Here is a 25,839-nt window from a genome sequence, read left to right on the forward strand (position 1 = left end):
AGACGTCTATTTCTGGTCTATTTTAGATCTATAAATAAACCTATTTTAAACGTCTACTTTAGGTCTATAAATCAACCTAAGGGTCTATAATTCAACCTAATTTAGGCGTCTATTTTAGGTCTATATATCAACCTATTTTAGATCTAAAAATCAACCTATTTTAGACGTCTATTTCTGGTCTATAAATCGTCTATTTTAGGTCTATATATCAACCTATTTTAGATCTAAAAATAAACCTATTTTAAACGTCTACTTTAGGTCTATAAATCAACCTAAGGGTCTATAAATCAACCTAATTTAGGCGTCTATTTTAGGTCTATATATCAACCTATTTTAGATCTAAAAATCAACCTATTTTAGACGTCTATTTCTGGTCTATAAATCGTCTATTTTAGGTCTATATATCAACCTATTTTAGATCTAAAAATCAACCTATTTTAGACGTCTATTTCTGGTCTATTTGAGATCTATAATTAAACCTATTTTAAACGTCTACTTTAGGTCTATAAATCAACCTAAGGGTCTATACATCAACCTAATTTAGGCGTCTATTTTAGGTCTATATATCAACCTATTTTAGATCTAAAAATCAACCTATTTTAGACGTCTATTTCTGGTCTATAAATCAACCTATTTTAGATCTATTTTAAACGTCTACTTTAGGTCTATAAATCAACCTAATTTAGGCGTCTATTTTAGGTCTATATATCAACCTATTTTAGATCTAAAAATCAACCTATTTTAGACGTCTATTTCTGGTTTATAAATCGTCTATTTTAGGTCTATATATCAACCTATTTTAGATCTAAAAATAAACCTATTTTAAACGTCTACTTTAGGTCTATAAATCAACCTAAGGGTCTATAATTCAACCTAATTTAGGCGTCTATTTTAGGTCTATATATCAACCTATTTTAGATCTAAAAATCAACCTATTTTAGATGTCTATTTCTGGTCTATAAATCGTCTATTTTAGGTCTATATATCAACCTATTTTAGATCTAAAAATAAACCTATTTTAAACGTCTACTTTAGGTCTATAAATCAACCTAAGGGTCTATAAATCAACCTAATTTAGGCGTCTATTTTAGGTCTATATATCAACCTATTTTAGATCTAAAAATCAACCTATTTTAGACGTCTATTTCTGGTCTATAAATCGTCTATTTTAGGTCTATATATCAACCTATTTTAGATCTAAAAATCAACCTATTTTAGACGTCTATTTCTGGTCTATTTGAGATCTATAATTAAACCTATTTTAAACGTCTACTTTAGGTCTATAAATCAACCTAAGGGTCTATAAATCAACCTAACTTAGGCGTCTATTTTAGGTCTATATATCAACCTATTTTAGATCTAAAAATCAACCTATTTTAGACGTCTATTTCTGGTCTATTTTAGATCTATAAATAAACCTATTTTAAACGTCTACTTTAGGTCTATAAATCAACCTAAGGGTCTATAAATCAACCTAATTTAGGCGTCTATTTTAGGTCTATATATCAACCTATTTTAGATCTAAAAATCAACCTATTTTAGACGTCTGTTTCTGGTCTATAAATCGTCTATTTTAGGTCTATATATCAACCTATTTTAGATCTAAAAATAAACCTATTTTAAACGTCTACTTTAGGTCTATAAATCAACCTAATGGTCTATAAATCAACCTAATTTAGGCGTCTATTTTAGGTCTATATATCAACCTATTTTAGATCTAAAAATCAACCTATTTTAGACGTCTATTTCTGGTCTATAAATCAACCTATTTTAGATCCATAAATAAACCTATTTTAAACGTCTACGTTAGGTCTATAAATCAACCTAAGGGTCTATAAATCAACCTAATCTAGGGGTCTATTTTAGGTCTATATATCAACCTATTTTAGATCTAAAAAATCAACCTATTTTAGACGTCTATTTCTGGTCTATAAATCAACCTATTTTAGATCTATAAATAAACCTATTCTAAACGTCTACTTTAGGTCTATAAATCAACCTAAGGGTCTATAAATCAACCTAATTTAGGTGTCTATTTTAGGTCTATATATCAACCTATTTTAGATCTAAAAATCAACCTATTTTAGACGTCTATTTCTGGTCTATTTTAGATCTATAAATAAACCTATTTTAAACGTCTAGTAAATTGAGCCAAGATCAAGATTTTGCAAATTAATAAGGGTTGGGAAACTTTGTTGAATGACCCTACCTCGACAGTTTAGTTTTGACTATTTTAGGTCTATAAATCAACTTATTTTAGGTCTATAAATCAACCTATTTTAGATCTATAAATGAACCTATTTTAAACGTCTACTTTAGGTCTATAAATCAACCTAAGGGTCTATAAATCAACCTAATTTAGGCGTCTATTTTAGGTCTATATATCAACCTATTTTAGATCTAAAAATCAACCTATTTTAAACGTCTACTTTAGGTCTATAAATCAACCTAAGGGTCTATAAATCAACCTAATTTAGGCGTCTATTTTAGGTCTATATATCAACCTATTCTAGATCTAAAAATCAACCTATTTTAGACGTCTATTTCTGGTCTATAAATCAACCTATTTTAGATCTATAAATAAACCTATTTTAAACGTCTACGTTAGGTCTATAAATCAACCTAAGGGTCTATAAATCAACCTAATCTAGGCGTCTATTTTAGGTCTATATATCAACCTATTTTAGATCTAAAAAATCAACCTATTTTAGACGTCTATTTCTGGTCTATAAATCAACCTATTTTAGATCTATTTTAAACGTCTACTTTAGGTCTATAAATCAACCTAAGGGTCTATAAATCAACCTAATTTAGGCGTCTATTTTAGGTCTATATATCAACCTATTTTAGATCTAAAAATCAACCTATTTTAGACGTCCATTTCTGGTCTATAAATCAACCTATTTTAGATCTATAAATAAACCTATTTTAAACGTCTATCTTAGGTCTATAAATCAACCTAAGGGTCTATAAATCAACCTAATCTAGGCGTCTATTTTAGGTCTATATATCAACCTATTTTAGATCTAAAAAATCAACCTATTTTAGACGTCTATTTCTGGTCTATAAATCAACCTATTTTAGATCTATAAATAAACCTATTTTAAACGTCTACTTTAGGTCTATAAATCAACCTAAGGGTCTATAAATCAACCTAATTTAGGTGTCTATTTTAGGTCTATATATCAACCTATTTTAGATCTAACAATCAACCTATTTTAGACGTCTATTTCTGGTCTATTTTAGATCTATAAATAAACCTATTTTAAACGTCTAGTAAATTGAGCCAAGATCAAGATTTTGCAAATTAATAAGGGTTGGGAAACTTTGTTGAATGACCCTACCTCGACAGTTTAGTTTTGACTATTTTAGGTCTATAAATCAACTTATTTTAGGTCTATAAATCAACCTATTTTAGATCTATAAATAAACCTATTTTAAACGTCTACGTTAGGTCTATAAATCAACCTAAGGGTCTATAAATCAACCTAATCTAGGGGTCTATTTTAGGTCTATATATCAACCTATTTTAGATCTAAAAATCAACCTATTTTAGACGTCTATTTCTGGTCTATAAATCGTCTATTTTAGGTCTATATATCAACCTATTTTAGATCTGAAAATCAACCTATTTTAGACGTCTATTTCTGGTATATTTGAGATCTATAATTAAACCTATTTTAAACGTCTACTTTGGGTCTATAAATCAACCTAAGGGTCTATAAATCAACCTAATTTAGGCGTCTATTTTAGGTCTATATATCAACCTATTTTAGACGTCTATTTCTGGTCTATTAGATCTATAAATAAACCTATTTTAAACGTCAACTTTAGTAAATTGAGCCAAGATCAAGATTTTGCAAATTAATAAGGGTTGGGAAACTTTGTTGAATGACCCTACCTCGACAGTTTAGTTTTGACTATTTTAGGTCTATAAATCAACTTATTTTAGGTCTATAAATCAACCTATTTTACATCTATAAATAAATATATTTTAAACGTCTACTTTAGGTCTATAAATCAACCTAAGGGTCTATAAATCAACCTAATTTAGGCGTCTATTTTAGGTCTATATATCAACCTATTTTAGATCTAAAAATCAACCTATTTTAGACGTCTATTTCTGGTCTATAAATCAACCTATTTTAGATCTATAAATAAACCTATTTTAAACGTCTACGTTAGGTCTGTAAATCAACCTAATCTAGGCGTCTATTTTAGGTCTATATATATACCTATTTTAGATCTAAAAAATCAACCTATTTTAGACGTCTATTTCTGGTCTATAAATCAACCTATTTTAGATCTATAAATAAACCTATTTTAGACGTCTATTTCTGGTCTATAAATCAACCTATTTTAGATCTATAAATAAACCTATTTTGAACGTCTACTTTAGGTCTATAAATAAACCTAAGGGTCTATAAATCAACCAAATTTAGGTGTCTATTAGGTCTATATATCAACCTATTTTAGATCTAAAAATCAATCTATTCTAGACGTCTATTTCTGGTTTAAAAATTAACCTATTTTAGACGTCTATTTTTGGTTTAAAAATCAACCTATTTTAGACGTCTATTTTTGGTTTAAAAATCAACCTTTTTTAGACGTCTATTTCTTGTCTATAAATCAACCTATTTTAGATCTATTTTAAACGTCTACTTTAGGTCTATAAATCAACCTAAGGGTCTATAAATCAACCTAATTTAGGCGTCTATTTTAGGTCTATATATCAACCTATTTTAGATCTAAAAATCAACCTATTTTAGACGTCTATTTCTGGTCTATAAATCAACCTATTTTAGATCTATTTTAAACGTCTACTTTAGGTCTATAAATCAACCTAATTTAGGCGTCTATTTTAGGTCTATATATCAACCTATTTTAGATCTAAAAATCAACCTATTTTAGACGTCTATTTCTGGTTTAAAAATCAACCTATTTTAGACGTCTAGATTTGGTTTAAAAATCAACCTATTTTAGACGTCTATTTTTGGTTTAAAAATCAACCTATTTTAGACGTCTATTTTTGGTTTAAAAATCAACCTTTTTTAGACGTCTATTTTTGGTTTAAAAATCAACCTTTTTCAGACGTCTATTTTTGGTTTAAAAATCAACCTTGTTTAGTCAATTTTTGGTTTAACAATCAACCTTTTTTAAACGTCTATTTTTGGTCTGAAAATCAACTTAATTTTATCTTTATCAGTGGTACAGGAATAACCAATACACATGTACGGATCAATATGCTTGGTAAACCCAAACAACTTCTGTGCATTATTTATACAACTTACGGCTTGTTCAGACTTCAAAATTCCAAAATATGATCATATTTAATGTTTAACTATTTTAAACCTATTTTAAACGTCTACTTTAGGTCTATAAATCAACCTAAGGGTCTATAAATCAACCTAATTTAGGCGTCTATTTTAGGTCTATATATCAACCTATTTTAGATCTAAAAATCAACCTATTTTAGACGTCTATTTCTGGTCTATAAATCAACCTATTTTAGATCTATAAATAAACCTATTTTAAACGTCTACGTTAGGTCTATAAATCAACCTAAGGGTCTATAAATCAACCTAATCTAGGCGTCTATTTTAGGTCTATATATCAACCTATTTTAGATCTAAAAAAATCAACCTATTTTAGACGTCTATTTCTGGTCTATAAATCAACCTATTTTAGATCTATAAATAAACCTATTTTAAACGTCTACTTTAGGTCTATAAATCAACCTAAGGGTCTATAAATCAACCTAATTCAGGTGTACATTTTAGGTCTATATATCAACCTATTTTAGATCTAAAAATCAACCTATTTTAGACGTCTATTTCTGGTTTAAAAATCAACCTATTTTAGACGTCTAGATTTGGTTTAAAAATCAACCTTTTTTAGACGTCTATTTTTGGTTTAAAAATCAACCTATTTTAACGTCTATTTTTGGTTTAAAAATCAACCTTTTTTAGACGTCTATTTTTGGTCTAAAAATCAACCTATTTTAGACGTCTATTTTTGGTTTAAAAATCAACCTTTTTTAGACGTCTATTTTTGGTTTAAAAATCAACCTATTTTAGACGTCTATTTTTGGTTTTAAAAATCAACCTTTTTTAGACGTCTATTTTTGGTTCAAAAATCAACCTTTAGTCAATTTTTAGTTTAAAAATCAACCTTTTTTAAACGTCTATTTTTGGTCTGAAAATCAACTTAATTTTATCTTTATCAGTGGTACAGGAATAACCAATTCACATGTACGGATCAATATGCTTGTTAAACGCAAACAACTTCTGTGCATTATTTATACAACTTACGGCTTGTTCAGACTTCAAAATTCCAAAATATGATCATATTTAATGTTTAATTATTTTAAACCTATTTTAAAAGTCTACTTTAGGTCTATAAATCAACCTAAGGGTCTATTAATCAACGTAATTTAGGCGTCTATTTTAGGTCTATATATCAACCTATTTTAGATCTAAAAATCAACTTATTTTAGACGTCTATTTCTGGTCTATTAATCAACCTATTTTAGATCTATAAATAAACCTATTTTAAACGTCTACAATAGGTCTATAAATCAACCTAAGGGTCTATAAATCAACCTAATCTAGGCGTCTATTTTAGGTCTATATATCAACCTATTTTAGATCTAAAAAAATCAACCTATTTTAGACGTCTATTTCTGGTCTATTTTAGATCTATAATTAAACCTATTTTAAACGTCTACTTTAGGTCTATAAATCAACCTAAGGGTCTATAAATCAACCTAATTTAGGCGTCTAATTTAGGTCTATATATCAACCTATTTTAGATCTAAAAATCAACCTATTTTAGACGTCTATTTCTGGTCTATAAATCAACCTATTTTAGATCTATTTTAAACGTCTACTTTAGGTCTATAAATCAACCTAAGGGTCTATAAATCAACCTAATTTAGGCGTCTATTTTAGGTCTATATATCAACCTATTTTAGATCTAAAAATCAACCTATTTTAGACGTCTATTTCTGGTCTATTTTAGATCTATAAATAAACCTATTTTAAACGTCTACTTTAGGTCTATAAATCAACCTAAGGGTCTATAAATCAACCTAATTTAGGCGTCTATTTTAGGTCTATATATCAACCTATTTTAGACGTCTATTTCTGGTCTATAAATCGTCTATTTTAGGTCTATATATCAACCTATTTTAGATCTAAAAAAATAAACCTATTTTAAACGTCTACTTTAGGTCTATAAATCAACCTAAGGGTCTATAAATCAACCTAATTTAGGCGTCTATTTTAGGTCTATATCAACCTATTTTAGACGTCTATTTCTGGTCTATAAATCAACCTATTTTAGATCTATTTTAAACGTCTACTTTAGGTCTATAAATCAACCTAAGGGTCTATAAATCAACCTAATTTAGGCGTCTATTTTAGGTCTATATATCAACCTATTTTAGATCTAAAAATCAACCTATTTTAGACGTCTATTTCTGGTCTATAAATCAACCTATTTTAGATCTATTTTAAACGTCTACTTTAGGTCTATAAATCAACCTGAGGGTCTATAAATCAACCTAATTTAGGTGTCTATTTTAGGTCTATATATCAACCTATTTTAGATCTAAAAATCAATCTATTCTAGACGTCTATTTCTGGTTTAAAAATTAACCTATTTTAGACGTCTATTTTTGGTTTAAAAATGAACCTTTTTTAGACGTCTATTTTTGGTCTAAAAATCAACCTATTTTAGACATCTATTTTTGGTTTAAAAATCAACCTTTTTTAGACGTCTATTTTTGGTTTAAAAATCAACCTATTTTAGACGTCTATTTTTGGTTTAAAAATCAATCTATTTTAGACGTCTATTTTTGGTTTAAAAATCAACCTATTTTAGACGTCTATTTTTTGTTTAAAAATCAACCTTTTTTAGACGTCTATTTTTTGTTTAAAAATCAACCTTTTTTAGACGTCTATTTATGGTCTATAAATCAACCTATTTTAGATCTATTTTAAACATCCACTTTAGGTCTATAAATCAACCTAAGGGTCTATAAATCAACCTAATTTAGGCGTCTATTTTAGGTCTATATATCAACCTATTTTAGATCTAAAAATCAACCTATTTTAGACGTCTATTTCTGGTCTATAAATCAACCTATTTTAGATCTATTTTAAACGTCTACTTGAGGTCTATAAATCAACCTAATTTAGGCGTCTATTTTAGGTCTATATATAAACCTATTTTAGATCTAAAAATCAACCTAATTTAGACGTCTATTTCTGGTTTATAAATCGTCTATTTTAGGTCTATATATCAACCTATTTTAGATCTAAAAATAAACCTATTTTAAACGTCTACTTTAGGTCTATAAATCAACCTAAGGGTCTATAATTCAACCTAATTTAGGCGTCTATTTTAGGTCTATATATCAACCTATTTTAGATGTCTATTTCTGGTCTATAAATCGTCTATTTTAGGTCTATATATCAACCTATTTTAGATCTAAAAATAAACCTATTTTAAACGTCTACTTTAGGTCTATAAATCAACCTAATTTAGGCGTCTATTTTAGGTCTATATATCAACCTATTTTAGATCTAAAAATCAACCTATTTTAGACGTCTATTTCTGGTCTATAAATCGTCTATTTTAGGTCTATATATCAACCTATTTTAGATCTAAAAATCAACCTATTTTAGACGTCTATTTCTGGTCTATTTGAGATCTATAATTAAACCTATTTTAAACGTCTACTTTAGGTCTATAAATCAACCTAAGGGTCTATAAATCAACCTAATTTAGGCGTCTATTTTAGGTCTATATATCAACCTATTTTAGATCTAAAAATCAACCTATTTTAGACGTCTATTTCTGGTCTATTTTAGATCTATAAATAAACCTATTTTAAACGTCTACTTTAGGTCTATAAATCAACCTAAGGGTCTATAAATCAACCTAATTTAGGCGTCTTTTTTAGGTCTATATATCAACCTATTTTAGATCTAAAAATAAACCTATTTTAGACGTCTATTTCTGGTCTATAAATCGTCTATTTTAGGTCTATATATCAACCTATTTTAGATCTAAAAATAAACCTATTGGAGAAACATTTAAGACACGTTTAAAGACACATTTCTATGACATGGCCTTTAACTAACCTGTAGTGGCCGATTCGGCTGGAGTTTGTTTTCTCTCCCTCTACACCCCCTCCCTCCCCCCTCCCCGGCCGGGGAGGTGGTTAGGTGGTACCCATGCTGACAGCGGCTATCTGGATTCTCGTGGCCAATTCAGGATAGGGGAACTGCAGCTCAACCTCCTCGAAGAGCACTGCCAGGACAATTGAGGGCTCCTTTCGGCAGCCCTCTGCTGTGACATGGACATCCACTTTTTATTTAATTGATTTTCATGTTGTATCATTTGTGCCCTCTCTGCATCCATTTCAACCTGGTGATCCTGAAAGGGGGATCCTTCCATCTGTGGTCCCTTCTCAAGGTTTCTCATTTTCCCCCTGCTAGGGGTTTTTAAGTTTTTCCTTGCCCTTTTGGGAGCTTAAGATCAGGGGATGCTTTGAGAATAATTGTCAATTTCTGTCTATGTGAAGCCCTTTGAGACTGCTTGTGATTTAGGGCTATACAAATAAACTTGACTTGACTTGACTTGACTAATGGTCTATAAATCAACCTAATTTAGGCGTCTATTTTAGGTCTATATATCAACCTATTTTAGATCTAAAAATAAACCTATTTTAGATCTATAAATAAACCTATTTTAAACGTCTACGTTAGGTCTATAAATCAACCTAAGGGTCTATAAATCAACCTAATCTAGGGGTCTATTTTAGGTCTATATATCAACCTATTTTAGATCTAAAAAATCAACCTATTTTAGACGTCTATTTCTGGTCTATAAATCGTCTATTTTAGGTCTATATATCAACCTATTTTAGATCTAAAAATAAACCTATTTTAGACGTCTATTTCTGGTCTATTTGAGATCTATAATTAAACCTATTTTAAACGTCTACTTTAGGTCTATAAATCAACCTAAGGGTCTATAAATCAACCTAATTTAGGCGTCTATTTTAGGTCTATATATCAACCTATTTTAGATCTAAAAATCAACCTATTTTAGACGTCTATTTCTGGTCTATAAATCAACCTATTTTAGATCTATTTTAAACGTCTACTTTAGGTCTATAAATCAACCTAATTTAGGCGTCTATTTTAGGTCTATATATCAACCTATTTTAGATCTAAAAATCAACCTATTTTAGACGTCTATTTCTGGTTTATAAATCGTCTATTTTAGGTCTATATATCAACCTATTTTAGATCTAAAAATAAACCTATTTTAAACGTCTACTTTAGGTCTATAAATCAACCTAAGGGTCTATAAATCAACCTAATTTAGGCGTCTATTTTAGGTCTATATATCAACCTATTTTAGATCTAAAAATCAACCTATTTTAGACGTCTATTTCTGGTTTATAAATCGTCTATTTTAGGTCTATATATCAACCTATTTTAGATCTAAAAATCAACCTATTTTAAACGTCTACTTTAGGTCTATAAATCAACCTAAGGGTCTATAAATCAACCTAATTTAGGCGTCTATTTTAGGTCTATATATCAACCTATTTTAGATCTAAAAATCAACCTATTTTAGACGTCTATTTCTGGTCTATAAATCAACCTATTTTAGATCTATAAATAAACCTATTTTAAACGTCTACTTTAGGTCTATAAATCAACCTAAGGGTCTATAAATCAACCTAATTTAGGCGTCTATTTAAGGTCTATATATCAACCTATTTTAGATCTAAAAATCAACCTATTTTAGACGTCTATTTCTGGTCTATAAATCAACCTATTTTAGATCTATTTTAAACGTCTACTTTAGGTCTATAAATCAACCTAAGGGTCTATAAATCAACCTAATTTAGGCGTCTATATTACGTCTATATATCAACCTATTTTAGATCTAAAAATCAACCTATTTTAGACGTCTATTTCTGGTCTATTTTAGATCTATAAATAAACCTATTTTAAACGTCTACTTTAGGGTCTATAAATCAACCTAAGGGTCTATAAATCAACCTAATTTAGGCGTCTATTTTAGGTCTATATATCAACCTATTTTAGATCTAAAAATCATCCTATTTTAGACGTCTATTTCTGGTCTATAAATCAACCTATTTTAGATCTATAAATAAACCTATTTTAAACGTCTACGTTAGGTCTATAAATCAACCTAAGGGTCTATAAATCAACCTAATATAGGCGTCTATTTTAGGTCTATATATCAACCTATTTTAAATCTAAAAAATCAACCTATTTTAGACGTCTATTTCTGGTCTATAAATCAACCTATTTTAGATCTATAAATAAACCTATTTTAAACGTCTACTATAGGTCTATAAATCAACCTAAGGGTCTATAAATCAACCTAATTTAGGCGTCTATTTTAGGTCTATATATCAACCTATTTTAGATCTAAAAATCAACCTATTTTAGACGTCTATTTCTGGTCTATAAATCAACCTATTTTAGGTCTATATATCAACCTATTTTAGATCTAAAAATCAACCTATTTCAGACGTCTATTTCTGGTCTATTTTAGATCTATAATTAAACCTATTTTAAACGTCTACTTTAGGTCTATAAATCAACCTAAGGGTCTATAAATCAACCTAATTTAGGCGTCTATTTTAGGTCTATATATCAACCTATTTTAGATCTAAAAATCAACCTATTTTAGACGTCTATTTCTGGTCTATAAATCAACCTATTTTAGATCTATTTTAAACGTCTACGTTAGGTCTATAAATCAACCTAAGGGTCTATAAATCAACCTAATCTAGGCGTCTATTTTAGGTCTATATATCAACCTATTTTAGATCTAAAAAATCAACCTATTTTAGACGTCTATTTCTGGTCTATAAATCAACCTATTTTAGATCTATAAATAAACCTATTTTGAACGTCTACTTTAGGTCTATACATCAACCTAAGGGTCTATAAATCAACCTAATTTAGGTGTCTATTTTAGGTCTATATATCAACCTATTTTAGATCTAAAAATCAATCTATTCTAGACGTCTATTTCTGGTTTAAAAATTAACCTATTTTAGACGTCTATTTTTGGTTTAAAAATCAACCTATTTTAGACGTCTATTTTTGGTTTAAAAATCAACCTTTTTTAGACGTCTATTTTTGGTCTAAAAATCAACCTATTTTAGGTTAAAAATAAACCTTTTTTAGACGTCTATTTTTGTTTTAAAAATCAACCTATTTTAGACGTCTACTTTTGGTTTAAAAATCAACCTATTTTAGACGTCTATTTCTTGTCTATAAATCAACCTATTTTAGATCTATTTTAAACGTCTACTTTAGGTCTATAAATCAACCTAAGGGTCTATAAATCAACCTAATTTAGGCGTCTATTTTAGGTCTATATATCAACCTATTTTAGATCTAAAAATCAACCTATTTTAGACGTCTATTTCTGGTCTATAAATCAACCTATTTTAGATCTATTTTAAACGTCTACTTTAGGTCTATAAATCAACCTAAGGGTCTATAAATCAACCTAATTTAGGCGTCTATTTTAGGTCTATATATCAACCTATTTTAGATCTAAAAATCAACCTATTTTAGACGTCTATTTCTGGTCTATAAATCAACCTATTTTAGATCTATAAATAAACCTATTTTAAACGTCTACGTTAGGTCTATAAATCAACCTAAGGGTCTATAAATCAACCTAATCTAGGTGTCTATTTTAGGTCTATATATCAACCTAATTTAGATCTAAAAAATCAACCTATTTTAGACGTCTATTTCTGGTCTATAAATCAACCTATTTTAGATCTATAAATAAACCTATTTTAAACGTCTACTTTAGGTCTATAAATCAACCTAAGGGTCTATAAATCAACCTAATTTAGGTGTCTATTTTAGGTCTATATATCAACCTATTTTAGATCTAACAATCAACCTATTTTAGACGTCTATTTCTGGTCTATTTTAGATCTATAAATAAACCTATTTTAAACGTCTAGTAAATTGAGCCAAGATCAAGATTTTGCAAATTAATAAGGGTTGGGAAACTTTGTTGAATGACCCTACCTCGACAGTTTAGTTTTGACTATTTTAGGTCTATAAATCAACTTATTTCAGGTCTATAAATCAACCTATTTTAGATCTATAAATAAACCTATTTTAAACGTCTACTTTAGGTCTATAAATCAACCTAAGGGTCTATAAATCAACCTAATTACGCGTCTATTTTAGGTCTATATATCAACCTATTTTAGATCTAAAAATCAACCTATTTTAAACGTCTACTTTAGGTCTATAAATCAACCTAAGTGTCTATAAATCAACCTAATTTAGGCGTCTATTTTAGGTCTATATATCAACCTATTTTAGATCTAAAAATCAACCTATTTTAGACGTCTATTTCTGGTCTATAAATCAACCTATTTTAGATCTATTTTAAACGTCTACTTTAGGTCTATAAATCAACCTAAGGGTCTATAAATCAACCTAATTTAGGCGTCTATTTTAGGTCTATATATCGACCTATTTTAGATCTAAAAATCAACCTATTTTAGACGTCTATTTCTGGTCTATAAATCGTCTATTTTAGGTCTATATATCAACCTATTTTAGATCTAAAAATCAACCTATTTTAGACGTCTATTTCTGGTCTATAAATCAACCTATTTTAGATCTATTTTAAACGTCTACTTTAGGTCTATAAATCAACCTAAGGGTCTATAAATCAACCTAATTTAGGCGTTTATTTTAGGTCTATATATCAACCTATTTTAGATCTAAAAATCAACCTATTATAGACGTCTATTTCTGGTCTATAAATCAACCTATTTTAGATCTATAAATAAACCTATTTTAAACGTCTACGTTAGGTCTATAAATCAACCTAAGGGTCTATAAATCAACCTAATCTAGGCGTCTATTTTAGGTCTATATATCAACCTATTTTAGATCTAAAAAATCAACCTATTTTAGACGTCTATTTTAGGTCTATATATCAACCTATTTTAGATTTAAAAATAAACCTATTTTAGACGTCTATTTTTGGTCTATTTGAGATCTATAATTAAACCTATTTTAAACGTCTACTTTAGGTCTATAAATCAACCTAAGGGTCTATAAATCAACCTAATTTAGGCGTCTATTTTAGGTCTATATATCAACCTATTTTAGATCTAAAAATCAACCTATTTTAGACGTCTATTTCTGGTCTATAAATCAACCTATTTTAGATCTATAAATAAACCTATTTTAAACGTCTACTTTAGGTCTATAAATCAACCTAAGGGTCTATAAATCAACCTAATTTAGGCGTCTATTTTAGGTCTATATATCAACCTATTTTAGATCTAAAAATCAACCTATTTTAGACGTCTATTTCTGGTCTATAAATCAACCTATTTTAGATCTATTTTAAACGTCTACTTTAGGTCTATAAATCAACCTAAGGGTCTATAAATCAACCTAATTTAGGCGTCTATTTTACGTCTATATATCAACCTATTTTAGATCTAAAAATCAACCTATTTTAGACGTCTATTTCTGGTCTATTTTAGATCTATAATTAAACCTATTTTAAACGTCTACTTTAGGTCTATAAATCAACCTAAGGGTCTATAAATCAACCTAATTTAGGCGTCTATTTTAGGTCTATATATCAACCTATTTTAGATCTAAAAATCAACCTATTTTAGACGTCTATTTCTGGTCTATTAATCAACCTATTTTAGATCTATAAATAAACCTATTTTAAACGTCTACGTTAGGTCTATAAATCAACCCAATCTAGGGGTCTATTTTAGGTCTATATATCAACCTATTTTAGATCTAAAAAAATCAACCTATTTTAGACGTGTATTTCTGGTCTATAAATCAACCTATTTTAGATCTATAAATAAACCTATTTTAAACGTCTACTTTAGGTCTATAAATCAACCTAAGGGTCTATAAATCAACCTAATTTAGGTGTCCATTTTAGGTCTATATATCAACCTATTTTAGATCTAAAAATCAACCTATTTTAGACGTCTATTTCTGGTTTAAAAATCAACCTATTTTAGACGTCTAGATTTGGTTTAAAAATCAACCTATTTTAGACGTCTATTTTTGGTTTAAAAATCAACCTATTTTAGACGTCTATTTTTGGTTTTAAAATCAACCTTTTTTAGACGTCTATTTTTGGTTTAAAAATCAACCTTTTTCAGACGTCTATTTTTGGTTTAAAAATCAACCTATTTTAGACGTCTATTTTTGGTCTATAAATCAACCTATTTTAGATCTATTTTAAACGTCTCGTTTAGGTCTATAAATCAACTTAATTTAGGCGTCTATTTTAGGTCTATATATCAACCTATTTTAGATCTAAAAATCAACCTATTTTAGACGTCTATTTCTGGTTTATAAATCGTCGATTTTAGGTCTATATATCAACCTATTTTAGATCTAAAAATAAACCTATTTTAAACGTCTACTTTAGGTCTATAAATCAACCTAAGGGTCTATAATTCAACCTAATTTAGGCGTCTATTTTAGGTCTATATATCAACCTATTTTAGATCTAAAAATCAACCTATTTTAGACGTCTATTTCTTGTCTATAAATCGTCTATTTTAGGTCTATATATCAACCTATTTTAGATCTAAAAATAAACCCATTTTAAACGTCTACTTTAGGTCTATAAATCAACCTAAGGGTCTATAAATCAACCTAATTTAGGCGTCTATTTTAGGTCTATATATCAACCTATTTTAGATCTAAAAATCAACCTATTTTAGACGTCTATTTCTGGTCTATAAATCGTCTATTTTAGGTCTATATATCAACCTATTTTAGATCTAAAAATCAACCTATTTTAGACGTCTATTTCTGGTCTATTTGAGATCTATAATTAAACCTATTTTAAACGTCTACTTTAGGTCTATAAATCAACCTAAGGGTCTATAAATCAACCTAATTTAGGCGTCTATTTTAGGTCTATATATCAACCTATTTTAGATCTAAAAATCAACCTATTTTAGACGTCTATTTCTGGTCTATAAATCAACCTATTTTAGATCTATAAATAAACCTATTTTAAACGTCTACTTTAGGTCTATAAATCAACCTAAGGGTCTATAAATCAACCTAATTTAGGCGTCTATTTTAGGTCTATATATCAACCTATTTTAGATCTAAAAATCAACCTATTTTAGACGTCTATTTCTGGTCTATAAATCAACCTATTTTAGATCTATTTTAAACGTCTACTTTAGGTCTATAAATCAACCTAAGGGTCTATAAATCAACCTAATTTAGGCGTCTATTTTACGTCTATATATCAACCTATTTTAGATCTAAAAATCAACCTATTTTAGACGTCTATTTCTGGTCTATTTTAGATCTATAATTAAACCTATTTTAAACGTCTACTTTAGGTCTATAAATCAACCTAAGGGTCTATAAATCAACCTAATTTAGGCGTCTATTTTAGGTCTATATATCAACCTATTTTAGATCTAAAAATCAACCTATTTTAGACGTCTATTTCTGGTCTATTAATCAACCTATTTTAGATCTATAAATAAACCTATTTTAAACGTCTACGTTAGGTCTATAAATCAACCCAATCTAGGGGTCTATTTTAGGTCTATATATCAACCTATTTTAGATCTAAAAAAATCAACCTATTTTAGACGTGTATTTCTGGTCTATAAATCAACCTATTTTAGATCTATAAATAAACCTATTTTAAACGTCTACTTTAGGTCTATAAATCAACCTAAGGGTCTATAAATCAACCTAATTTAGGTGTCCATTTTAGGTCTATATATCAACCTATTTTAGATCTAAAAATCAACCTATTTTAGACGTCTATTTCTGGTTTAAAAATCAACCTATTTTAGACGTCTAGATTTGGTTTAAAAATCAACCTATTTTAGACGTCTATTTTTGGTTTAAAAATCAACCTATTTTAGACGTCTATTTTTGGTTTTAAAATCAACCTTTTTTAGACGTCTATTTTTGGTTTAAAAATCAACCTTTTTCAGACGTCTATTTTTGGTTTAAAAATCAACCTATTTTAGACGTCTATTTTTGGTCTATAAATCAACCTATTTTAGATCTATTTTAAACGTCTCCTTTAGGTCTATAAATCAACTTAATTTAGGCGTCTATTTTAGGTCTATATATCAACCTATTTTAGATCTAAAAATCAACCTATTTTAGACGTCTATTTCTGGTTTATAAATCGTCGATTTTAGGTCTATATATCAACCTATTTTAGATCTAAAAATAAACCTATTTTAAACGTCTACTTTAGGTCTATAAATCAACCTAAGGGTCTATAATTCAACCTAATTTAGGCGTCTATTTTAGCAGTAATAAATAACCTAGCTTGTCCCATCCTACACAATGTCGTAAAACATCCCCTGCTATGCTTTGACTAGAGTTCAAGGGCTTTCTCTTCCAGTCCACTCTCACCCCCACCCTGTTTCTCTTAATAAAAATGCTCTTGCGGGAGGCGAGAGTCAGACCTCCATTCGATCATTGCTGTACGCACAGTGACGAATGGACTCTCTGCCTGCAGTTGAGGACGTCCGACACCTGGCTATACGGTATGCTTCGAAAATCTTTCTTCCATTCAAGACAAAAGGGCCAGTAGAAAAGCAGATACCCATATGTATGAAAAGCCCGAGTTCCATCTGCCTCCCAGACAGGGAGTGGCATTACGAGAGGATTTCTGTCACGTGACAAATTGTTGACGTCCGGGTGGGTCCAACAAGATGGCGGCGCGCTGGAGCAGCGAGAATGTGGTGTTGGAGTTTCGAGACGCGCAGGTGCGATCGTGTGGTGCTTTTCTAACTCGAACCAGGTTTCGTACGTGCCGACCAACATTTTTTAACCATTTGAATAACTCTAGAGGTCAAAATGCATCGGTAGTTTTTAGACGCCACGTTGTATATGCTTTTCCACATTGCGTTTTAATTGTTAGTACTAGTACCATTTGTTTTATGTTGCATCGACGCACCAGAAAATAAAAGTTGGTTGTAAAGCTACCTTTCTTAGACAACGGCAATAAATCGATTCTAGTTCTTAAATTGGCAGCGTGTTACATCGGGCTTCGATAGGCTTCGCAACACTTGTGTGAAATACGGCCTCCCGTCAACACGTTGACGTCTTGTCTTGCTGTGTTGCCAGGCGACCACCATGTCCGTGGACTGCCTGGGCTCGCACGCCGTGCTTTCTGGGTAGGTCCCTCGCCGAACGTGGCGCTTGCTTGCCTGCCGTCTTAAAAATAAGACCGACATTGGCGACCGACATCAGGGACGATTTAGAAGCGTACAGGTGCATGGTGACGACAAAAAGGCCCTTTTCAAGAAGGCCAAAATAGTTCAACACGTCTCTTTTGTAGTGACTGAATGAACAAACAAGTGTCTTCATATGTTTGAATTCTCAAACACGTAGCAGACCCACTCCTCAAAAAAGAACCACATGGCTGTACTGCGATTGACATATTTGCCTCCCAAATCAAAAGAAGCAGCTACCGCCTCATTTTTGTTTTGCCGTTAGGGTGCAAGTTGCATTTTGACGATAGAGTCATAGACGGGCAGAATCAGCAATCCTAACAATGGCGAGAACGCAAGCAGCCCGATGAACTCCCGGGGAGGGTGGTCAAGGTTTCGAGTGGCCGTGGATCGGCCGGGTTTGGGGATGCGGCACTTGCCACAACGTGGCCTTCTTTATGGGCTGCCATTCCCGCCAGGCGCCGCTTCCTGTACGTGGTCAACCTGGAGGCGCCGTCGGAGCTGGCCAAGAAGATGTCTCGCCAGAGCAAGTGGGACGTGGGCACCGTCCAGTGGAACCCCCACCGCTCTCAGGCGCACGTCTTTGCCGCCTCGGTCCGTTTCCCCCGACCGACGCCGGCCGAGCCAGACCTCGCTTTGCTATCGCTTGCTCTGTGCCTCTTTGTGTCCATTGTTTCCAGAGCAACCAACGCGTGGAGTTGTATTCGTGGAAGGACGGCGTAGGAAGTGTCCACACGTCGCTGTCGGGCCACACGCGAGTTATCAGGTGCGTGACCTCGTAGGCTGCGCGGATCATTTGCATCGTGTGATGACACGTGAGATCATGTCAGTGTGGTGCCACGTGTTGCTTGAGGAAGTTGTGATGTCACGTGAGGTCACGTGAGCGCGCGGAGGACCGGCGGGATCACGCGAGCGTGTTTGACGTCATCTGATACAAAGTTCATGATTTGTTTCTCTTTCGCAACACGTGACTTGATGCGACGGGTGCGCCTGCTCAGCGATCTGGACTGGTCGTGCTTCGAAGCAGAGTTCCTGGTTAGCAGCTCGGTGGACACGTATATGTACATCTGGGACATCAGGTGAGAAGGTTACGTTAACTTGCTTTGCATTAGCTCACGCAGCCTGTTTTTTGGTTTGTTTTTTGTTCTTGCTTGTCCTTGTCCCTCTGTCCTTACAGAGACACACGCAAACCTGCTGTGGCGCTGTCTGCTGTCGGTGAGTGCAAACAAACAAACAAACAAATGGCAGCAACACTTTTGTCACTCCATTGAGCAAGCACGTCCGGAAGGCCCTTTTTCACTCAGCTGTGTTTGTTGCGGTCAGCCGGCGCTTCTCAGGTCAAGTGGAACCGCAGGAGCCGTGACGTGCTGGCGTCCAGTCATGACGGGGACGTGCGCATCTGGGACAGACGGGTAAGGTGGCGTCAGCGTGCAGGCCAACACGCTGACAAACTCAAGTGGCTCTTCTGTGCTAAAGTGGGCACGCGCGCATCTTTACAGAAACCCAACACGGCGTGCGAATACGTGGCGGCGCATCTGTCTAAGATCCACGGGCTGGACTGGCACCCGGAGCACGAGTTCATCCTGGCCACCAGTAGTCAGGACAACTCTGTCAGGGTTAGAGGCACGCACGCACACGCGCGCACGACGCATTCCCGTTCGTCACCTGGTCCGTGCGCATGTGTGTGTTTGTGCAGTTTTGGGACTACCGCCAGCCCAGGAAGTACTTGAACATCTTGTCATGTCAGGTTCCCGTGTGGAAGGCCCGATACACGGTTAGGACGCCGTGCTTGTCACCTTTTTGCAAATGCTCACGTTTGTCTGTCTCAGTCTGTTTGTTGAACGCGCGTGTGTGTGTGTGTGTGCGTGCGTGTGCGTGCATGCGCGTGCGTGAATATTTCAGCCCTTCTCCAATGGGCTGGTCACAGTTATGGTTCCTCAGCTGCGGCGCGAGAACAGTCTCCTCCTGTGGTCCACACTGGACCTGAACAGTCCTGTCCACGCCTTTGTGGGACATGACGACGTCATCTTGGAGTTCCAGTGGAGGCCGCAAAAGGAAGGTCAAGGTCACGCACGTACGCCCATCACCCACACGTGCACGTTGACGCCTTCCAGAATTATTAGCTGAACTCTGTGATGGAAGGACTGCTTCTTGACAGCTTCCTAAGTCAAGAATTCCAAACAGCAAGTTTGGACAGGCACAGGGTCTAACCCTAACTCTTTTCTGATTCACTTGAAAGCTGACTGGTTGACAGCTGTGCTTGTTTGTCAGGTTGCAAAGACTTCCAGCTGGTGACGTGGTCCAGAGATCAGACGTTGAGGATCTGGAGGGTTGACCCGCAGCTCCAAAAGGTCAACCTCGACCCCGCAACCGAGCGGCCTATGTAGCCCCTGCGGCCATTGCTCACCGCCGTCGTTGTGGTCGTTGCGCTGCAGCTGTGCCTGAGCGACCTGCCGGACGAGGTGGCGGATGGCGCGGCGGCCATGGTGGAGTCGGAGAAGACGCTGACGTCCACCGATTCTGATGGACAGCGGGCCAGAATTCTCGTCGGGCCTCATCCTCAAGGTGACGCACGTACATCCCGTCAGCTCGTGTCGGGAGGAAGCGCTCCTCGCTAATTGCCATCCTGCCATCTTCTTCTTTTCGTGTCTTTGAAGTGCTAGTCAGATGACTTGATGACATGTCTTTACACAGTCTTTGTCATTGAATTCATCGAGATCTTTTAAGATGCAGGGTTTGGGTAGTAGAGGGCAGACAAGGCAGCGATGCATCGTATGGTCCTCTTCTCCGCATTCACAGAGGGTTGGGGCGGTTTTGTAGCCCCATCTGGCCATAGCAGCTTTTGATCTGCCTGTTCTCAGGCGGTTGAGTGTCTTCCGCCGGACCCATGGGTCCTGCCATGGCTTTGCTAAATGGGACGGTTTGGCTTGTCGGTGAAAGAAGACACAAAAGCCCTGGGCTTTCACTGGGCTTACGCTAGAGCTGCCCTGACATTGCGGCATCGTTTGAAAGCAGGGATTGTGCTGCCGTCTCTGCGCTTTGGGGTGTCTCTTTCACCGCTGGACGGCTACCGCCACGGATGTCCGTAGAAAAGCGGTTTAATACAAAAATTTGTCATTTGGATGCCGTTCTAATGCATTGTCTCCGCCTCCCAGCTTAGGACCCCTCCTGGCCTGGCCGCTCTCCCCTCCTGGCCGCTCCCCCCTCCTGGCCGCTCTCCCCTCCTGGCCGCTCCCCCCTCCTGGCCGCTCCCCCCTCCTGGCCGCTCCCCCCTCCTGGCCGCTCCCCCCTCCTGGCTTGCTCCGTGACGTCCGATGTCAAGATGGGCAAGAAAATGAATGTCTTTTCTTTGGCAGACTGAAAGCGGTCGTTAGTGATGGCAACAACAACAACGACACTCCATCTCAAACCGGAGCTCAGTCGGGACAGGGCTGCGGCTACTCATTGTTGCTCGACGAGAACGTCGGCCACCTCTGAAAGATGGATTTTCTCACACCTGCGCTTCATCCCCAGATCAAGACGGCGGGCGGGACTCGACGGCGTCTTCCGGCCTGGCTCAAACGCTCCAACAGGAATTCTCCCTGGTCAACCTGCAGATCAGGAATGTCAACGTAGAGGTGAGAGCAGATGCAAAGGCAGCGATCGCAGACGCCTATTTGTTTATACTGACTGGGATTTAATTGATTTTTTTAGATGGACGCAGTGAACTGCAGCTGCGTTGTGTCGGCTCACTTCGGGGCTCATCAGGTCCGCCTGCTCATGAAGTTCCCGGGACAATATCCCAACAACAGCGCCCCTACCTTTCAGTTCCTCTCTCCGACGAGCATCTCTGCCGCCATGAAGACAAAGATCCACAAAGTAGGACGCACTCCTCGAGGCGCTGCGTCCCTGCCGCGTGCTCACATGCCTCTCATCTTTCAGGTCTTGAGTGACGTGTCCCTGCAGAAGGTGAAGAGGAATCAAAACTGTCTAGAACCTTGCGTCCGGAAGCTCGTGTCCTGTCTGGAGTCCGTCGTGGTAAGAAGATGCTAAGATACGAAACCCTTGGCTATTTTTTCTTCTTCTTCCAAAAATAAGGTCTCAACCCAAAAAGTGAAAGGATCGACGTATTAGAAAGGTGCCTTTTCGTGCGCGTCTTCTTCACAGGAGGACAGCCCATCCTCAAGACCTTTCGTGCTGTCCAATCCCGTGGCTCCGACGCTGCAGGCCTTTCCGCGAGTCATCAACACCTACGGGTCCTACCAGGTAAGCAGGGCGGGGCAGACGACCAGAGTCGCCACTGAGGGTCGTGCGGCCCGTTTGCGTGAGCTCGGCGGCGTTTGGCACAGCTCGGCCGCGACATCGACGAGACTCTGGCTGTCAAGAAATTGCTTTGCAAAACACGATCTGCCCACACACTTTTTGTGCGGCGGGTGTTGTTTGCAGGACGCCAACATTCCCTTCCCGCGCACGTCGGGCGCTCGCTTCTGCGGCACCGGGTGTCTGGTTTACTTCACCCGGCCAATCAGCATGCACCGCGTGGCCCCGCCCACCGAGCCCACGCCCAGGTAGCGACCTTGCTGCATGTTACGGCGCTGGCGTGAATACGTAATGCGCAACAGGCGCACATCCCACGCCTGTCAGGTCGCTGTCGGCGCTGTCGGCCTACCACAGCGGCGTCTTGACGCCCATGAAGATTCGCTCCGAGACGCAGAACACGCTCCGACTTTACAGCGGCAGCCCCACTCGGGCCGACAAAGACACCGTCTCCATCTCCTCCTTCTACTACAAAGAGCGGGTGATATGCACCACACGCGAGACACAACGCGTTCACACCCAGGTGGCTGTTTGGAGTGTTGAAGTGAGCGTTTGTGCGTGCATGCGTCCTCCAGAAATCGCGGCGCTTCAAGAGCAAAAGGGACGGCGCCGACTGCGGCGGGCGCTCCATCAAGTTGGCGGGGAAGGTCATCATCCAGGAAATTTCCTGCCTGCTGCCCGTTCACAAAGTTCTGGGAGAAAATTACATGTGAGTGGGTGGAGCGCCAATGCCAATGATGTCACGTCTTTCCGGCCGACAGTCGACCTGAGGGTATCAGAAAGAACACCTTGTCCGTCTGTGAGGGTCCAGAAAAGTGCTATTGAAATGTGAGGCGCGATTATTAGTCCCAACACTTGCTATTGTCCACAGCCTGAACATGAGTGACACGGAGGACACGTGCCAGAAGAACGCCGCCGCCGCACTGGCCGTCGGCCGTCGTGACGTGGCCAAGGTACGGGAGGGGAAGATGCCGCGCGTGTCAGTAAACGTGTACGGCAACGCGTAGGATGTAAATCTGCGCGCGCCTTCAGGTGTGGGCTCTGGCCTCGGCGGCGACCGGTCGAGGCCTGAGTCCTGATTCGGACCCTGACGCAGACGCACCCTGGGCCAGTCATCCATTTGGACGCCGCCTGTTGGAGACGCTGTGAGTTGCCGCCGACGGACACTGGTCAGCACCAACCTGCTATCTTATCACGATCAGATGGGAATATATAATGACGTGTATGTCAACGCGTAGGACGTCCTAACCTTTCTCTTCCCTCCGCTTCCCTACTCAGCGTAGAGCACTACAGTCACATGAGTGACGTGCAGACGCTCGCCATGCTATGCAGTGTCTTTACAGACTCGGGCGCCAACGTGGAAGTGACGCACGCTGCGCCGCAGTCACGCCAAGTGCGTTTTGTAAGTACGGACATGCCCACTCCATTTGCAGACCTGTCTGATGTCACATGGTCTAGGGCCGTCACGTAAGCAGCTGAAAACGCAAAGAAGGTCACGCCGGCGCAGCGGGTGACGTCATGTGACTTTTGTTCAGGCCGGCTTGAGCGAGTCGACTATGGCGTTTGCGTGTCGGGAACAGCCGGAACAGGCTCTTGGCCGCAGCGAGTCCCCCGAAGATGCCCGCCACGGCAGCCGGGGACACGTCGACCCGAGGGAATGGGAGCGTGAGCGGCACGACATGAACCGAAGGTAAAAGCGCCCTAACCCCTCCCCCCCCCCAAATAGTGTTTATGATGTGGCTCGTGCTTGCCCGCAGACTTTTGGACCCAACCAACACGCCGCAGTTTGACGACTTTAAGAAATGCTATGCGGAAATTCTCTATCGGTGGGACCTGCGAGACAAGCGCGCCGACGTGCTCAAGTTCGCTTCCTGTCCGCCCGAGCCGCACCAAGGCGTCGGTACGTGGCTGCCTGTGCTTGGTTTCCTGCCCCATTTCACAGACACGCAAACTTCCTTGTCGCGGCGCCTTGTGTTTCCAGAGTTGTGCGTGCTATGCTGCCACTGCGGCAGTCCCAGTCGCGGTACTCAGTGCGTGGCCTGCAAGCGCCTGAGCTTCCAGTGTGTGGTGTGTCATGTGGCCGTGCGGGGCTCTTCCCACTTCTGCCTCGGCTGTGGCCACGGCGGCCACACGGGTCACATGATGGACTGGTTCCGGAAGCAGGAGCAGTGCCCGGCCGGGTGTGGCTGCCGCTGTCTGCAGCAGAGCAACTTCTGACGGCGCAGAACAACTTTAGACGGCCGGCCTGATGCCCTGTCTGCAACCCGTTCACAAAGTTTTGGGAGAGAATTGCATATGAGTGGGCGGAGCCTCAACGTAAATTCTGTCAGGTTTTTCCGTCCGACAGTCAACTTGAGGGTATCAAAAAGCCCTTGGAGCTATAAAGGAGCAGTGGGGTCATATTTGGGCTGGCCAATAATTCAAGATCGTACAGTACACCGCCATGGACACCAGAACAATAGAAATAGCGCTCAATATAATCTCATTTAAACCAAAACAATGGTTTCAGGAAGCAAACCCTTGCCTGCTACTATGCGAGCTAACCGGAATCTAAATGTATTAAGTTCTGCTTGAAGCTGAATGACATTGGAATAATTATTCAATGCACTGTAGACTACAACAGGGCAGATTCCCAATTCAAAGCAATTTTGGCATGTATGAATACATTGTTTTTGTTTGTTTGTTTTTTTAGATGAAGACAAAAACATTTAAGGAAGCGTATGCAATATGCACAATGGAATTCTAAAGAAGCTTTTCTTCTTGTATTTTCAAGAATCGTGAAAATAAATTAACGAAACAATGTATTGCTGCACTTTGAGCATCGATGCCTTATAGTCATTCAATAGAAAGGGTGGCGGGCGGGGTCTGTTGCAGCAGGACTGAAACCAAGGATATGTCGACAGAGATCTGGCCGACCGAAAGAATAAGTAGATTTTAACACGATGTGTGCATGATGGTTTATTTTCTTGATAAAATTGAAAGGATCATTTTCACCGTCTATTAATGAAGTTAGTGGAATTTCCTGGAACGATTATTGGTAAAACATTTTCACACTACTGGTTACTGTTGCCTGGGACTTCACTCAGTCGGTACAAATGTAGAAATTAATATCTAGCTGGAAATATGTGAACAAGCTTTGCAATCAACGATGACACATCCTTAAATTAATTGTACCGTAAATCCAGCGCAAGGCTCCAATAAACACTTTTGCA

General features: G+C 36.6%; 1 protein-coding gene across 9 annotated transcripts; it reads left to right on the top strand.

The window, feature by feature from the left end:
- Window positions 1-17,517: 17,517 nt before the first annotated feature.
- LOC133148843 (GATOR2 complex protein WDR59-like) lies at window positions 17,518-25,429 on the top strand. Of its 9 annotated transcripts, none has more exons than XM_061271728.1 (25): window positions 17,518-17,641; window positions 17,744-17,863; window positions 18,225-18,274; window positions 18,790-19,097; window positions 19,330-19,410; window positions 19,509-19,546; window positions 19,655-19,743; window positions 19,831-19,947; window positions 20,028-20,105; window positions 20,234-20,405; window positions 20,603-20,682; window positions 20,767-20,896; window positions 21,845-21,948; window positions 22,025-22,189; window positions 22,253-22,348; window positions 22,478-22,576; window positions 22,757-22,878; window positions 22,955-23,108; window positions 23,203-23,336; window positions 23,499-23,580; window positions 23,660-23,772; window positions 23,906-24,029; window positions 24,163-24,317; window positions 24,385-24,527; window positions 24,609-25,429. In XM_061271728.1, exons 1-25 carry the CDS (start codon window positions 17,533-17,535, stop codon window positions 24,842-24,844), a joined length of 3,099 nt encoding a protein of 1,032 aa, XP_061127712.1. In that variant the 5' UTR covers window positions 17,518-17,532; the 3' UTR covers window positions 24,845-25,429. The 9 variants fall into 9 exon arrangements, 8 of the variants coding, with proteins under 8 accessions (XP_061127712.1, XP_061127713.1, XP_061127715.1 ...); XM_061271729.1 differs by having other exon boundaries at window positions 20,234-20,396; XM_061271731.1 differs by having other exon boundaries at window positions 20,234-20,390.
- The last annotated feature ends 410 nt before the right edge of the window (window positions 25,430-25,839 follow it).

The sequence above is a fragment of the Syngnathus typhle genome, unplaced genomic scaffold (assembly GCF_033458585.1).
Source record: "Syngnathus typhle isolate RoL2023-S1 ecotype Sweden unplaced genomic scaffold, RoL_Styp_1.0 HiC_scaffold_185, whole genome shotgun sequence".
Taxonomy (NCBI): domain Eukaryota; kingdom Metazoa; phylum Chordata; class Actinopteri; order Syngnathiformes; family Syngnathidae; genus Syngnathus; species Syngnathus typhle.

Bases quoted from the DNA above. Each gene is read 5' to 3' on its own strand.
- LOC133148843 (XM_061271728.1), top strand. From the start codon at position 17,533: ATGCTCTTGCGGGAGGCGAGAGTCAGACCTCCATTCGATCATTGCTGT. The intron at 19,744-19,830 runs GTAAGGTGGCGT...GCATCTTTACAG, and splicing joins TGCGCATCTGGGACAGACGG to AAACCCAACACGGCGTGCGA. The intron at 22,879-22,954 runs GTAGCGACCTTG...CACGCCTGTCAG, and splicing joins CCCACCGAGCCCACGCCCAG to GTCGCTGTCGGCGCTGTCGG.